Raw genomic sequence first — 16,373 nt, 5'->3', positions numbered from 1 at the left:
TCATTCGTCATGTCAGATTAATGAAATAAAAGAGGGGGAGATAAGGCCCGTCTAAAAATTTAAAACTATCTGATGCGACAAAGTCGCACCTGAAAGTTTCAACATATTTTCAGGTGCGACTAATCGCATCGGATTGTCAAAATCAAAAGAAAATTTGAGCAAATTTTTTCGGCTTCTGATTGACTATCCGATGCGACTAGTCGCATCTAAAAGTTATTTTGATGCGACTTTTAGATGCAACTAGTCGCATCTGATAGTCTTGCGCATTAGAAAACCAATTTTGTAGTAGTGACATCTATCATGCTAGGAGCAGTCCAGCCAGTAATCACGGCTTTCCAAGTCTTGCTATCAAGATATTTGGTGAAGGCACAAACTCGAGCTTTTCAGTAGTCATAATTCGTCTCATCGAGGACCGGTGGGCGATTGGTTGAACTTCATTCCCTGGTATTATCCATCTCAAACTGAAAAGGTTAGCGTGACAAGATACGACTCAAGAGGTTGAGTGTCCACTCTGATACTAATTGAAATTCTATTTCGATAGTGTCTAGATATCACACACAATAAAGCGTCAATGTATGAGACAACCTGAACAGAAATAGTAGACGAATAAAAAAATAGACATGCGTAAACAAAATGACACAAGATGTGGTAACCCTGTTTGGTGCAACGTCACCTACTCTGAAGGGAAGCGTGCCCAAGTGTAAATGAAATTCATTGTATAAACAATTAATATAAGTACAACGATGGACTTATATGAACAATCTATGCTTCAATACCCTTTACCTAATACTACCTGTGAATTTCAACTCAGGCTCCCCCTATATCTTAGTTCCCATCACTTTCACTCTCAAACACTCTCTCGTGTGTGTTAGGAATTCTCGCCCACGAGAAGATGCTTTTGTAAATTCTCGTTAAAATATTCATATAATAAAATTTTGACATTTATAAGTTATTCGAATCGAAAGCGTTATTTCTTTTATATTAAGATCTATCAAATATTCATCAACCAATAGTCTCCGTATCGAACTGAGTCACATGCACGGCATCTTAGCTCGAGTGGTGAACTAAAACTTATCGATGGTTGGTTCATGTAAATCTGAAATCATATATGTGGAACACAAGTGAAGGTTGATCACTTAGTGGGAGCATTTTACACTTGTGGTAAGTGTACGACCCAGACAGATCTTGTTTGTAGATGTGTCGTTTAAGGACCGTTATGACATACAAACCGAGATAAATGATGGTCACAGTGAGACCCGATCTAAATTCTGAAGTGATCATGGACACTGGAAATAAGATATTTCCTTTATTATCTCATTAATAAGAAAGAAAGTAGGATTCATGAGATAAGATCCAATGGCCAAGCCTAGATTCACTAGTGTGAAAATAATAAAAGGAAACAATATATTTTGGAAATTACTAAGAATATATCATTTCCACTACTATAAATATACGGAGAGACGGAACTCACAAGCCAGAGGGAGGTATCGAAGCGCGTGCCATTGGTAATGATTCTAGAACACTGTACCTAATCACAAATAAAAAAAACAATTCTTTATTTCATTAAGGTCAGTTCTGTCTGGAAAAACAAACCTTTATTCTATGGGTTAATGTCTTGGCCGACTCTCCCTCTCCCCCTCTTGAAACTTCGTGATTCCAATCCCATAAAGAGGGTGCGATCTAAACACCTCGTTGTAGATCGTAATGAGATAAAGATTGTACCCACTCATCTTTCTTATTTGTCTCAGAGATTATAGTGTCATTACAGACGAGTGGAGAGCATCGAGGAGCTAAAACTTGAAGATAGTCTTTTAAGACTGAAGACGGAGGAGTCAAAGCTTGAAGATTCAGTAGATGATTCAAAATATGTAAGTAATACGGAATCTCTGAACCTAGCTCTTATTGGTTGTTTGACATTGCTTTCATGAACAATTAATAAGTAAATCTAGATCTTGTTAGATAACAATAATATTAATTAGCTCTTTTTAGTGTAATAAATCTTTTCCGCACTTAATATGGTCATCAAGGTCCAATACTCACCAATAGTGTGTTTGATAGATCTCAATCTCAATGTCAAGGTCCAATACTCATCAAGGTCCAATACAGCTAAGGATGACAATTTCGTGTTCGTGTTGTAATCGTATTGTGTTAATCGTGTTTGCATAAATAATTGCTAGAACCAAATCCAACCATTTATTGATCATGTTTGAAATCTAGATCCCAATCCGACCATTTTTTTTTATTTTATATAGATCCATAACCGTTTAAATTAAATCGTTTGATAGTCGTGTTATATGGTTATTTAACCGTGTTTAAAAAATATAAAAGTCATTAGATCATAATTGTCCAATTTCTTTTTGCACTAACTTTCGATACAGCGACACTGTATGTTCAATTAATTCAGAATCATAATCTTTTTATAGCCTATAAAAAAAAAGTTTTCACTCTGGCTAAAATCAGAAGTTCAACAATACTCAAGATCAAAAGTTCAACAATCACATAATTAATACCCAAATTCACATTCACAGATTCAACAAATACAAAATGAGTGACTCTCTAATCAATACCCATACGATTTAAAGAAACTAAAAACCTAGCATACATAATCAATCAAAAGAAACACAAAACCGAGTTCTAAAATCGGATTCAAAATCAAAATTAACAAACAAAATTGAATGTTATACGTTATCATGAAATGATAGTTATTGTGATTGTGAATTGAATTGAATTAAAATAAAATAAAATTGAATATGATACGTTATTATGAGATGATAGTTATTGTGATTGTGAATTGTAATTGTTCAATATGAATTGAATTGAGTTGAAATAAAACAAAATTGAATATGATACGTTATTATGAGACTATAGTTATTGTGACTATCAATTTTAAATTGTGATTTTTCAATATGAATTGTATTGAAATACAATAAAATTTAATATCATACGTTATTATAAGATGATAGTTATTGTGATTGTGAATTGAAATTGTTCGATATGAATTGAATTGATTTCAAATAAAACAAAATTAAATATGGTACGTTATTATGAGACTATAATTATTGTGATTGTCAATTTCAAATTGTGATTTTTCAATATGAATTGAATTGAATTGAAATTTCATAAAATTGAATATGATACATTGTTCTGAAACTATAGTTATTGTGATTGTGAATCGTGATTGCTTGATATGAATTGAAATAAAATAAAATTGTATTTAATATATTATGAGACTATAATAATTTTGATTTTTTTTTATATGAATTATGATTCTTATTGCTCTCGTTTAGTCAATTAGTATACTATTGACTATATGTTATATATCATATACGTGAATTCACTACTACAAACAGGGGATTCCACAACGGTACAATACCGTTGTGGAATGATTCCACAACGGTTCTGTACCGTTGTGGAATCCTCCGATGTGTAATGATTCCACAACGGTACTCGTACCGTTGAGGAATCTTAGGGATTCCACAACGGTACAGTACCGTTGTGGAAAAATTTAACAGATTTAAACATCTCGCCGCAGCATCGTGTATAGTTCGCCGCGACGAATCTTTCCACAACGGTACAATTGTACCTTTGTGTAAAGTTTTGCCGCGGCGAAATATACACGTAGCCGCGGCGAAATTGTACCTGAGAGCTATTTTTGTAGTTTTCTAATTAAAAAACCTGAAATGAAATTATGTATCCAAGATAAAATATTCATAACATCCAAAACCAAATATATATAAAAAAAACATCCAAAACAAATATCTATTGTTGATGTCGGTTTTTGGATCGATCAACAATCACAAATAAAAGATGAAATGATAAAATATTTTTGAAAGGGTTTAGAAAGACGTCGTATAAGAAACAATTTGATGATAAAGAACTATAATAATGTATGAATATTAATTAATTTTATTAATTTAGAAGAGGTTACAACGGGACGAGGTGACGAACTCATCAGGTCGAGCTCACAATCACAAATATAAGAATACAAAGGAAATATTAATTGGAAACTGAGACTGAGATCTTGCGTGTGGGAAAATCGTCCTTCCCTCTTCTATTTATAGACGAGATGGAACCTTATGGCCGAAGACACGTGTTCTCCGATCCACTCTCCTCGCCGAGGTCGTAGTCGTCCGAGATTCGGTCTTCACGGCGTAGTCTCCTCTTTGAATGATCCTTCTGATTAGGAAGACGTGGACGAACTGGAGTCTATCGAAGCGGGAAGTCTTACTGGACTTGGGCCGACCTGCGGAGAGCGAGTCAGTTCCAAAATTGATTTCGCGGGCCGCTTCTCAAATGGATCGTGGGCTTCAATCGGGCCTAAGCCCATCTGAAACGATATTTAAACATTTGAGTTTTTATACCCCCACAATTAGCCCCCAAATATTTTGAAAATATTTAACGCGGGGAATTCGAATTGTTCCGAATAAAAAGGGGGGAGATTAAAGATTTGGGACCACGTGGCGTCGTGTGAGAGCGCGTCTTCTTCACACGTGGCGTGTCGTAACCATATTCCTAGGTCGAAGTCGAAGAGTCGGAGAATCTGTTATCTTTGCAGATATCGAGGGAAATATTTTTGATTTGATTCGATTCGTTTTCCGAAATCATTAGATTTTTTCGGGATTTTGGTTAATCATGAAACATATAAATATGTAGACCGAAGAGTTGCTTCTTTTCATTTATATTCTCATCGTTCGCAGTTAAAAGGTAATTCTCTCTTTCTTACTTTCTCGCTTTCTTTCTGATTTCGAGTTCTCTCTCGAAGTTCTTTAGGTTACTTGCACTTCGGCTATTATCGACTCTCAGTTCGACTAGCGAACTCAAACGAGTTCATAGATTTAAACACTTCGTACGTAGAAAGCCTTAGAACCAGATGTCAAACTCAGAACTTCATCCGTCGGGGTCTCAACCTTTCGGGAATGAGGATATCTTATTGCCCTCAGTCGTGACTTTGACCGATCTTAGGAGGATTCGTGAAAACTACCAGATCTCCCCTGAAATTAACATCCTTCTTCCTCCTCCTGGGGCTACAGCTGACACCGTAGTGGAGGGTTATTGTTGTATATATGAAATATGGCTGGAGAAATGTGGTTTTAAGATTTTCCATCCATCCTTTCCTATTCGACTTCGCCCAGACTCTAGGGTTGACCCTTCCCCAGATGTGTCCGAACTTTGTTAGGATGGTAATGGGTCTGATAGTTGTGGCCTACGAGGTAAAGATCGAACTCACTTTGATGGATTTAGTCCGTCTTTGTGTGGTCAAGGCAAACTCAAAACACGATCCGAAGTGTTTCTACCTCTCGAAACCCGCGGGAAAGGGTGTGATCTCGGGCCTTCCTTCGAAGGACAAATTTTGGGGGAGGCGATATTTTTACTTCGCCGTAAATGAGCATTCACTCGGGGATCGAGCTCGTTCTTTCTCGTCAAAATGGGCGAGCTCGCCGAGTATGCACATAATTTATTTCGCCTGCATTTATATTCTGCAGTGAAATATATACTCATTATTTATTAATTTATTATTATTCCTCTTCTTTTTTTTTGTAGAGAAAATCAAAGCGCCATCCCAAGGAGTGGAGTTCGCTGAGAAATTATTGTTACTGCAGTTGGGCGAAGTAGAGTGGTCGAGCTTCACTCCTTTCAGATTTATCTCGGCTAAAGTTTGGCCTTTCCCACCAAATTTCTCAGAGCACCAGGAAGAAGGTTAGTTCGACGATTTCGACATTATCTTCTCTGTTATTAATTTTTTATTATTATTATTTATTATTCTTTTAGTCGTTGGAAACAATATGAACACTCCGATCAGTGCCTGGGATGCGAGGAAACAGAGGAAGGAGGGTGCTGCCTCGACTTCGGCCCCGATTCCTCTTTTGGCGGATACTCCCGAGGTCGAAGTGACCGGGGTTTGTCTAGTATCCGACATCCCGGTCGTCTTGGTGCCTTCCGACGAGGTAACTGAGATGGCCGAGGACGCTAAAACAGGCGTTCAAGAAACCGGGGTTCCTGAGGCCGAGGAAGATCAAACCCCCGGGATTGAGGATGACTCCCCTGAGGGGGGCGAGAGAGTTCGGGTCCCCAAGAGGGCCGAGGTCGCTGGCGCGGCCAAAAAAAGGAAGACGCCGGTGAACCGAGTCCCTGAGGGGGGCGCTCCTAGAGAAAGGAAGAAGAAGAGGAAAGAGCCGGCTCCTGACCTCGTCGGCCGGGATGGGGAAGAAACCACCCCTGAGGCACCCGTGTCCGTAGCGACTAGGGCGAACAAAGGCAAAGCCGCCGCTGAAGGAAGCAAGTCTTCCTCGAAGTCGAAGTCTGGGGGCCGAGGTGACTCCGCCCCATCCGCGACGCGGAAGAAGAAACATGTCGTCAACTTCCACTATGCTTGGGATCACCTGCTGTGTGACGATATTTATTCCTCGGTGGGACTTCTTCGTCAGGTGACGTGTTCTGGGATGGACCTGCCAAAGGTTCCTGATCTCGTCGAAGCGGACTGGTACAGGATGATGGCATCGGCCATAACAGGGGTGAGTTTTTTTTTTTTTTTTTTTTTTTTTTTTTTTTTTTTTGCATATAAGAGCATCTTTAATGGTTTGTAGCTTAACAATTGTGAGGACTTGCTAGCAATTAGCAAAAGTTGTAAGCTAGTTGCTTACCATTATTTTGCATTTTACCTATTAGCTTAACTAAACTACCTTGCTTAACTAAGCTACTAGCTTAGCAAATTAAATGAGAAAATTTTTTATTTTATTTTATTTAATAAGTGGGAATTGAATAGAAAATAATAATAAAATATTAATTATTGACATGTGAGATAAAGTTAAGCTAGAAGAGTGATTTAGCTTACCAATAGAGAACAAATTTGCTTAAATTAGTTGTAGCTTAAATTGTTTACGTGGCAAGTTAAGCAAATATGGTATTTGCTTACCATTAAAGATGCTCTAACCGATATGTTATACTTGTGAAAAATGATTATTTTATGTTGTGGTCGAACTGATGAGAGTTAGGTTAATTTCAGCTGTCCACCCAACTGAACCGAGGTATTTTTCGCTATGAAAAGAGCCTTCATGACACCAAGGTCGAGCAGGAGAAGCTCGCCGAGGTTCAGAAGGGGACGGAGTCTCTGCAGGCCGAACTCCAGGGGATGAATGACAAGATCGCCACTCTTCAGGACGATCTTCTGGCGAAGGACGCCATACTGGAGAAGTCGTACTGCAAGATCGAGCGCCTCAATGGTAAATGCCAATTCTTGTCCGTCGACCTCGACGACAAGAAGGAGAAGATCAAAGGGTGGGCAGCTCGTTCCAGCGGCTTCGAGAGTGAAAGGAACACGCTGGCGGCCGATCTTGAGGCGCAGGATAAAGAGCTGAAGGATGCTCTGGAGGAGATCGCCCGGATGAAAAGGACGGAGAGGGCGGAGCGAGACCGAGCGGTGCGCGCGGCGAGGAGGGCGACTTCGCTGAAGTATCAGGAGCAAATACTTAAGCATCGCGCGCAGAAAGAGAAGATGGACGAAATCGTCCTTATTCTCAAGAAGCACAAGCAGTGCCGAGGGAACAAGGAGTTGATCTCTGAGGCGTTGAAGGGCGAGATCTCGGACTGGGCGGCCGAGATGAAGAATACTGAGGACGATATCGCACAGTACGAGGCCGATTATGAGGCCGTCGTCATTCTTGAGGTCGAGGACATCCCGTTAACTCCGTACTCGGACCGATCTCCCGTCGATGCACCAGCGGCCGATGGAGAGGCCTCTACCATCAACGAGCACGGCTCAATGCTTGGCCGTGTCGACGAGGTCCTTAACTCCATCCCTGAGGGGAACGAGGAGGCGGCGGTGCTTACGCCTGCTCCGGAGCACCGGGATGCCGAGATCGAGGCCCGCGACCAAGCCTGAATCTTCTCGGCCCGTCTCTATTATTACTTTTTTGTTTTTTGAGTTCAATAAAGTGTTTTTTTGTTTTATTTTTATCTTTTGGGGGCCGTGTGTTTTGGGCGAAGTTTTTATTGCTTTTGATACAATTATAGGGGGCTTCGGTACCCCTTTTTTATTTGAATTTGCGTTACTATTTTATGCAATTTCGTTTTTTTTTTATTTTTGCCAAGTTTTTTAGCTCGCCAAAATCTATTATGAATGCATGGATGTTTATTCATTTATTTAGTCCGTCCTGCCGATCTGAATATCATTATTTTGTTTGCTCCTGAGGCGGCTCAGGACAGTGTAATATGTTCAAGTCTTTTAGGTCGCTTGTATTCGGCCTAAAATGTTTCCCTTAAAGTTTCAAATGATTCGCCAAGTCTTTTAGATCGCTAAAGAGCTAAAAGGTTTCCTTTAGGCCGAGGTTATGAATTGGTTCGTGGTTCAAAATCTGTTAAGTTGTTCGGACTATCGCCAATCCGAAGCATTTCCCTTATAGATTTGAAGCCGAAGTCCGTAATCAAATTAGGTGAAAATTTTAAGTCTTTTAGATCGTCGTGGACCTAAAAAGTTTCTCTTAATATTTTCGGACGAGGTCGAACCACGTGGGTGTGATCTCTGATGACGCTGTGAGATGTCGGCTCTCGCCAGAGTCGTCGTGAGGCGTTTGCACTGCTAGCCTAGTCCGAGGTCGGGGTCATTGGCCGAGGTGCGAGCTCCGTGTCTCAAGAAGGTGGGGGGACTGTACCTTTGTGGTACGTACCCTTATGCAGGGATCAAGTCGGACGTAGTTCAATTCTTATTGGTTTCAACAGTAGTGTTTTTTGAGGTTCGAGACGTTCCATGATCTTAAAACCGGGATTCCGTTGAGTGTTTCAAGTTCATAAACGCCGGGATAGGTTACTCTGGTGACCCTATAGGGGCCTTCCCATTTTGCCCCGAGTTTTCCGGCGTTTGCCTCAGCAGTGTTTTGGAAGATTTTTTGGAAGACTAATTCCCCTACATCGAATCATCTTGTATTAACATCCTTGTTGTAGAATCTAGCGATGGATTGCCTATAACGGGATAACCGTGATAGGGCTGAATCTCGCTTTTCCTCCACTAGGTCTAAGGCATCACATAGAGCCTCGTCATTTTTTGGCTCATCCTCAGGTGCGTATTTTACCCTAAGGGTTTGCACCTGATGCTCAATTGGGATGACAGATTCGAATCCATGGATGAGGGAAAATGGAGTTTCCCCTGTCGGCCTTCGCGGGCTGGTTCGGTATGCCCATAGCACGCCTGGCAGTTCTTCTGCCCACCTCCCTTTCTTGGCATCGAGCCTTTCCCTTATGGAGTTAACTATGGTCTTATTTTTTGCTTCCGTGTGCCCATTTCCTTGAGGATATCGTGGTGTTGACATTCTTACCTCAATGTTGTTATGGAAGCAAAACTTTCTAAACTTTTTCGATATGAATTGCGATCCGTTGTCTGTTATGATCTCGTGGGGAGTGCCATGTCGACATATTATATTTTTCCAGATGAATGCGGTGACGTCGACGTCTTTTATCTGGACGACGGCGCCAGCTTCCACCCACTTTGAAAAATAATATGTTAAGATTAATAGAAATCTTAATCCGCCAGGGGCGACCGGCATTGGTCCCACAATGTCCATAGACCATTTCATGAACGGGTATGGAGCCGAGATAGAGGACAATTCTTTTGCGGGTCTTTTTATGTTGGGAGCATGGCGTTGGCGTTGGTCGCAGCGACGCGAGTGGGCCTCGCAGTCTGCCAGCATGGTCGGCCAAAAGTAGCCTTGCCTTTTTATTTTGATGGCAAGCGCTCGTCCGCCTGCGTGATTTCCGCATTCCCCTTCGTGCACATCTTCCAGGATTCGTTTAGACTCCTCCGTCCTGACGCACTTGAGGTAGGGTCATGCGAAGCTTCTTTTAAACAGACCTTCATCTATGATGCAAAATCTCGCGCTTCTCAGCACGAGCTTGCGTTTTGCCATCTTATCGGATGGGACCGTACCAGTCGTGATGTAATGTAGTATTTCCTCTCTCCAATCCCCCCTTCTATTGTTATGACCGCGGCGACGGTCGTGGCAATAGAAGGTTGTTTGATTGTTTCGACTGGTATAATCCTCCTGAGGCCCGGATCTGAGGTAGATGCCAGGGCAGCCAATGCGTCGGCTGAAGTATTCTCGCCTCGAGGGATCCTTGTCAGGGAGAATTCTTCGAAGTTTTTTGTTAGTTCTTTTACGACTTTTAGGTAAGCTTCCATTCGCTCATCCCTAGTCTCGTATTCCCCGGAGTATTGGTTTGCTACGAGTTGGGAGTTGCAGAAAGCTTCCACTTTCTTTGATCCAACTGCAGTGGCCAACCTAAGTCCGGCGACTAGTGCTTCGTACTCGGCTTCGTTGTTTGATGCGACGAAGTCGAGCCTAAGTGACTGTTCTATAGTCTCACCGTGAGGGGAGGTTAGGTGTATACCTACTCCAGCCCCTTGCTTTGATGATGCCCCGTCCACTGTAAGTGTCCAGGTGCCTTCGACTTCGGTCTCGGTGGGAGTTTCCATCGGGAGTTCGATGATGAAATCCGCTAAAACTTGCGATTTTGCGGATGTCTTCACTCGGTACTCGATATCGTATTCGCTCAGCTCCATGGCCCACTTGGTTAATCTTCCTGATTGATTAGGGCTATGTAGGAAACTTCTGAGCGGATGTGATGTCATTACTATTATGGTGTGAGATTGGAAGTACGGTCGAAGTTTTCGCTCGGCGGAAACGACGGCCAAGGCCAGTTTCTCCATAATAGGATATCGAGTTTCAGCATCGACTAACGACTTGCTTGTATAAAAGATTGGTCGTTGGTCCCCTTGCTCTTCTCAGACGAGTACTCCACTAAGTGCCGCTTGAGACACTGCGACGTATAGATAGAGTGGCTCCCCCACGACGGGTTTCGCCAGGATTGGGGGTGTCGATAGATACTCTTTCAATTTTTTTGAACGCCTCTTCGCATTTGTCGTCCCATTCGAGCTTCTTGTTTCCCTTAAGGAGCCAATAGAAAGGGAGACATTTATCTGTCGACCGAGAGATGAAGCGGTTGAGGGCAGCGATGCGTCCCGTCAACCTTTGAACTTCTCGCTTATTACGGGGCGAAGGCATCTCTCGTAAGGCGTGTAATTGATCTGGGTTGGCCTCAATTCCTTGTTGGATAACTAAATACCCCAGGAACTTGCCGGATGATACTCCGAACGAACATTTGGTGGGACTGAGTTTCATTTTATATTTATTTAGTACCTCGAAACATTCCTCCAAATGCCCTATGTGGTCGTTCTCCCTTAGGGATTTTACTAGCATATCGTCGATATACACTTCCATCGTCTTCCCTATCTTTTCCTTGAACATTTCGTTGACTAACCTTTGATAGGTGGCGCCAGCGTTCTTTAGTCCAAAGGGCATGACCTTATAGCAATACGTGCCTCGGTCGGCGATGAAAGCTGTTTTTTCTTGATCATCCGGATGCATCAGGATTTGGTTATATCCTGAGAATGCGTCCATGAATGAGAGTGTTTTATGCCCCGCGGTCGCTTCGACTAGCTGGTCGATGTGAGGCAACGGGAAGCTGTCTTTGGGGCATGCTTTATTTAGATCGGTGAAATCGACGCATACCCTCCATTTCCCATTTTTTTTTCTTTACGACGACAGTGTTTGCCAGCCAATCCGGGTATTTCACTTCGCGGATTGAATCTGCACTGAGCAGTCTTTCGACTTCGTCGTTGACTACTCGTGCCCTGTCGGGACCGAGCTTTCGTCATTTTTGTTTTATCGGTTTAAAACTGGGATCGACGTTAAGTTTGTGAGATGTGACGTCGATGCTTATTCATGGCATATCTTCGGTCGACCAGGCGAAGGTCGATTTGTTTCGTTTTAAGAAACAGATCAGCTCTCGCGTGATGCCACCTTTAAGCTTAGTTCCGATTCCTACGCACTTGGAAGGATCGGAGCCATCGAGCTGTACTTGGACCGTTAACTCAGTGCTTGGCGCATCAAGGGAGTCGGGGTCCTCTAGTGCGGAAACGCTCTCGGTCGACTCCACGTTCATTAATTGCTATTGCTCTTCTTTAATTGTTTTGGCACAATGTTTGTGACTAGTGAGATAGCAACTGCGGGAGGTTGCCTGATTACCTCGGATCTCTCCTATTCCCTCAAGCGTAGGGAAATGAATGCATTGATGAAAGGTTGAAGGCACGGCCCTCATCATATGTATCCATGGTCTTCCTAAGATAATGTTGTAGGGGGAGAGACAGTCTAGTACTTGAAACTCTACTATTTTGTTGATTCCATGTGTTTTTACGGGCAACCTGATTGTTCCAAAGGATGGAGTAGTGGACCCATTGAAACCTGTTAAATGGGTTCGTTCTCTTTCAATCTCGTCTTCATCGATTCCCATCCTTGCCAGGGTATCCTTGAAAATAAGATCTACAGAGCTGCCACCATCGATTAGAACTCTCGCAACCTCACAGTTAGACACGTCGATCGTGATCACGAGTGCGTCGTCGTGTGGTTCGGTTGCTCCAATTGCTTCTTTTTCGGAGAACGAGATTTGAACATCTTGTTCTAATCTGATTTGGGTTGTTTAGTTACTCAATCGTCGTTGATGTGTTTTGATGGAGTTAACCGTTTCGTTGCAAAATTTTGAGCCGCCCATTATGAAGTCAACTCTGTGTTTTGCGACAATCGGCGGGGAGTTTGGTTCCCCTTCCTCCTCGGGTCTCGCTCTCTTGGGGGAGGGGTTGCCCCTTCCCCTGTTGTTGTTATTGAAGACTTTCTTCTTTGGCGGGGGTCCTAGATCAACATCTTTTAGTTCCCCCTTCGCGTATTTCTCGGCTAAAGCCTTACGCATGGTTTCGCAGTTAAACGTGTCATGGCCGTTAGCCTTGTGGAAGCTGCAATACGCATTGGGGTCCCGAGTCCATTTCTTAGCCTGGGGGCCTCCCTCCTTAATGTCATCATTGACATTAAGCATATAATTAGGATGGGCGTGTTGCTTTTTTGCGCGAGGTACGGCGTCGTGGGGATTAGTCTTGCGAGGGTTATTCCCAATGTTTACGGGCCTCACCCAAGTATTGGAGGGTGGTTTCTTTTCGGCCGCGCGTTGCCTCTCGTAGGAAGCGAATTCTTCTTCGGCCTTCGCGTAATTCACGGCCTTATGAATTGCATCCTCTAGTGTGAGGGGGCGGTTAACAGTCATTTCCAATTTCAGCTTCGAGTCGTGCCTTAATCCGTTCCTTAGAGAGGTTATGGCAGACTCGTGGCATTCGTTAGAGATTTTCGAGAGTACGTCCTTGTAGCGGATCATGAAATCCTTCAAGGATACGTTCTCTCTGTGTTGGATACCCCATAAGTCTGCTATGGTCAGATCGTCCTCCACGAACATAGAATAATGTTTTAGGAATGCGGCCGATAGCTTATCGAAACCATCAATGGAGTTTGGTTCGAGTTTGGAGAACCATTCCAAGGCGGGTCCTGACAAGCTTTCAGCGAATATTTGGCAGTATCCTGCCTCTAATTCTCTCTCAGAGAGCATAACCCGTCCCATTGCGACTCTGAAGGACAATATGAAAGCTTTTGGACTTGAGGTGCCACTGTACCGTGGAAGGCAGACTTTTCCGGTATCTCCCAGTTGCACGTTAGTGAATTCTGGCAAAAGGAGTTCGCCTTGTTTCTTCAACGAGGCGATCTATCTCTGGAGCCAAACTGGTCACAGAATGAAATTCTGAACGAACGGCTCTCAGCTCGGCCATTATAGATTCCTCGAACCTGTCTAGTTCGGTTATACTGGGTTCGCCACCACGAAAGAGGCGAGGTCCTGATTGTGCCAGACTGACCGGACCATGACGGGTCTGATTCATCCCGCCCGGACACTGGGGGGCGAATGTTTGATAGATCGCTTGAGGGCGAGGTCCCGAGTCAGTCGGGAAAGATCCGGACGGGGCTCCCCCGAGAGGAGGCGGAGGGAGTCCGGAAGGATCGATCGTGACTTCTGTCGCGACCTCGCCAGCAGTCCCCCCAAGCTGAAAGCTCGTAATGGGAGACTGATCTATTCCTCGGGCGACCTGTATCCCAGAGAAATCCAGACGGACTCCGGGAGGGATAGCTCGGCTCGTTTGCGCAACCGAGGTTGCTTGGCGAGCTGACTCAGAGGCGGTCATATCTCCGGATCCCACTTGAGGGTCCGGGGTGTTTTGAGGAGTCGAAAGGGTGTTCAACCAGTCATTAAGAGTACGGTTGGTCTCGGCTTGCTCATCTATCTTTTTGGTCAGCATATCTAGGATTGCCCTGATCCCCGGGGGATCTCCTCTCCGGATTCGTAATGAGTCGGAGTGGAAGACATGATATTTTTGTTTTTTACGGACTGCTTCCTCCGAGATTGGTCTTTCTTCTATTCCCACAGACGGCGCCAAATTGTTGATGTCGGTTTTTGGATCGATCAACAGTCACAAATAAAAGATGAAATGATAAAATTTTTTTAAAGGGTTTAGAAAGACATCGTATAAGAAACAATTTGATGATAAAGAACTATAATAATGTATGAATATTAATTAATTTTATTAATTTAGAAGAGGTTACAACGGGACGAGGTGACGAACTCAACATGTCGAGCTCACAATCACAAATATAAGAATACAAAGGAAATATTAATTGGAAACTGAGACTGAGATCTTGCGTGTGGGAAAATCATCCTTCCCTCTTCTATTTATAGACGAGATGAAACCTTCTGGCCGAAGACACGTGTTCTCCGATCCACTCTCCTCGCCGAGGTCGTAGTCGTCCGAGATTCGGTCTTCGCGGCGTAGTCTCCTCTTTTGACTGATCCTTCTTATTAGGAAGACGTGGACGAACAGGAGTCTATCGAACCGGGAAGTATTACTGGACTTGGGCCGACCTGCGGAGAGCGAGTTAGGTCCAAAATTGATTTCGCGGGCCGCTTCTCAAATGGATCGTGGGCTTCAATCGGGCCTAAGCCCATCTGAAACGATATTTTAATATTTGAGTTTTTATACCCCCACATCTATATCATCCAAAATCAAACTAATATTCACATTCTATAAAAGTTTGTACGTAAAATACCCACTCTTCTCGAACTTTTTCTAAGTTATCCGGTGTATATGACTTCTTCAATTCTACGTAAACTTTGATTGACTGTTACTTCGGGCTCCTTGGTTGTCAAGCTTGAAATCCGAAAAAAAAATCCTTATACGCACAACAACAAAAAACATTAGAAAACAAATATTCGTGTAAATTCAATACTTCAAATAACATGTAATTAATTTACCTTTTTATCAACTTCCTTGTTTGTAGTAGACATAATATATGAAAAAACAAAATTAAATATAATCTAAATTCAAACCAATTCCAATACAAACTCAAAACGAAATTCAATTTCAATTCAAATTAATTCCGACAGAAACTTAAACCGAAATTCAATTTCAATTCAAAACAATTCCAACACTAACTAAAACCGAAATTCAATCTAATATTCTAACTCAATTCCAACTCAAACTCAAGGTAATCAAATATTCTAACTCAAATCCAACATAAACTCAAATCAAAATTCAATTCCACACTCATTTTCTACATAAATATCAAATTCAATCTTCAATATCTACATAATTTAAACACAAATAAACAATTCTAACCTAATTTCAACATAAAAATACAAATTAAATAAAAAAAATACTTACCCGGAGTGAAGACGATGAGCATGGGGCGTGGTGAGTCAATGAAGTTGTCGGAGATGTGGGTTGTGGTCGGAGGCAAGGTTTTTGTTATTGTCTACTACAACAACAAAAAACATTCGAAAACAAATATTCGTGTAAATGAAATACTTCAAATAAGTAATTAATTTACCTTTTTATCAACTTCCTTGGTTGTAGTAGATATAATCTATGAAAAAACAAAATTAAACATAATCTCAATTCAAACCAATTCCAATATACAAACTCCAACCGAAATTCAATTTCAATTCAAACTAATTCCGACATAAACTTAAACCGAAATTCAATTTCAATTCAAAACAATTCCAACACAAACTAAAACCGAAATTCAATCTAATATTCTAACTCAATTCCAACTCAAACTCAAGGTAATCAAATATTCTAACTCAAATCCAACATAAACTCAAACCAAAATTCAATTCCACACTCATTTTCTACATAAATATCAAATTCAATATTCAATATCTATATAATTTAGACACAAATAAACAATTCTGACCTAATTTCAACATAAAATTACAAATTAAATAAAAAAATACTTACCCGGAGTCACTACCAGAAATTTGGCCTCTAACTACTGCCGAACGCCGTAGTCATTTTAAGTTGACTACAGTTTACTGACTGTCATCTATTGCACTGGAGTCTTATCTCTTTGATTATGACTCCAGTTTTTGGCCGTAGTGTATCAGTTTTATAAGACTGTAGT

The 16,373-nt window shown here is 42.0% G+C and overlaps 2 protein-coding genes across 2 annotated transcripts; both read right to left on the bottom strand.

Moving 5' to 3' along the window:
- Nucleotides 1-9,871: 9,871 nt before the first annotated feature.
- LOC149393834 (uncharacterized) lies at nucleotides 9,872-10,696 on the bottom strand. The gene has a single exon (XM_089618180.1). It carries the CDS (start codon nucleotides 10,694-10,696, stop codon nucleotides 9,872-9,874), a length of 825 nt encoding a protein of 274 aa, XP_089474306.1.
- Nucleotides 10,697-12,525: 1,829 nt separating this feature from the next.
- LOC149393833 (uncharacterized) lies at nucleotides 12,526-13,488 on the bottom strand. Its single transcript, XM_089618179.1, has one exon. It carries the CDS (start codon nucleotides 13,486-13,488, stop codon nucleotides 12,526-12,528), a length of 963 nt encoding a protein of 320 aa, XP_089474305.1.
- Nucleotides 13,489-16,373: the final 2,885 nt, after the last annotated feature.

This window comes from Urtica dioica, chromosome 6 (assembly GCF_054948205.1).
Source record: "Urtica dioica subsp. dioica isolate 48M chromosome 6, U.dioica_male_clone48M_v1_H2, whole genome shotgun sequence".
Taxonomy (NCBI): Eukaryota; Viridiplantae; Streptophyta; class Magnoliopsida; order Rosales; family Urticaceae; genus Urtica; species Urtica dioica.
Note: the sequence above shows the minus strand (reverse complement) of the source record. Positions and strands in the feature narration are given on the sequence as shown.

Coding starts and splice junctions, on each gene's coding strand:
- LOC149393834 (XM_089618180.1), bottom strand. CDS start 10,696: ATGGAGAAACTGGCCTTGGCCGTCGTTTCCGCCGAGCGAAAACTTCGA.
- LOC149393833 (XM_089618179.1), bottom strand. CDS start 13,488: ATGGGACGGGTTATGCTCTCTGAGAGAGAATTAGAGGCAGGATACTGC.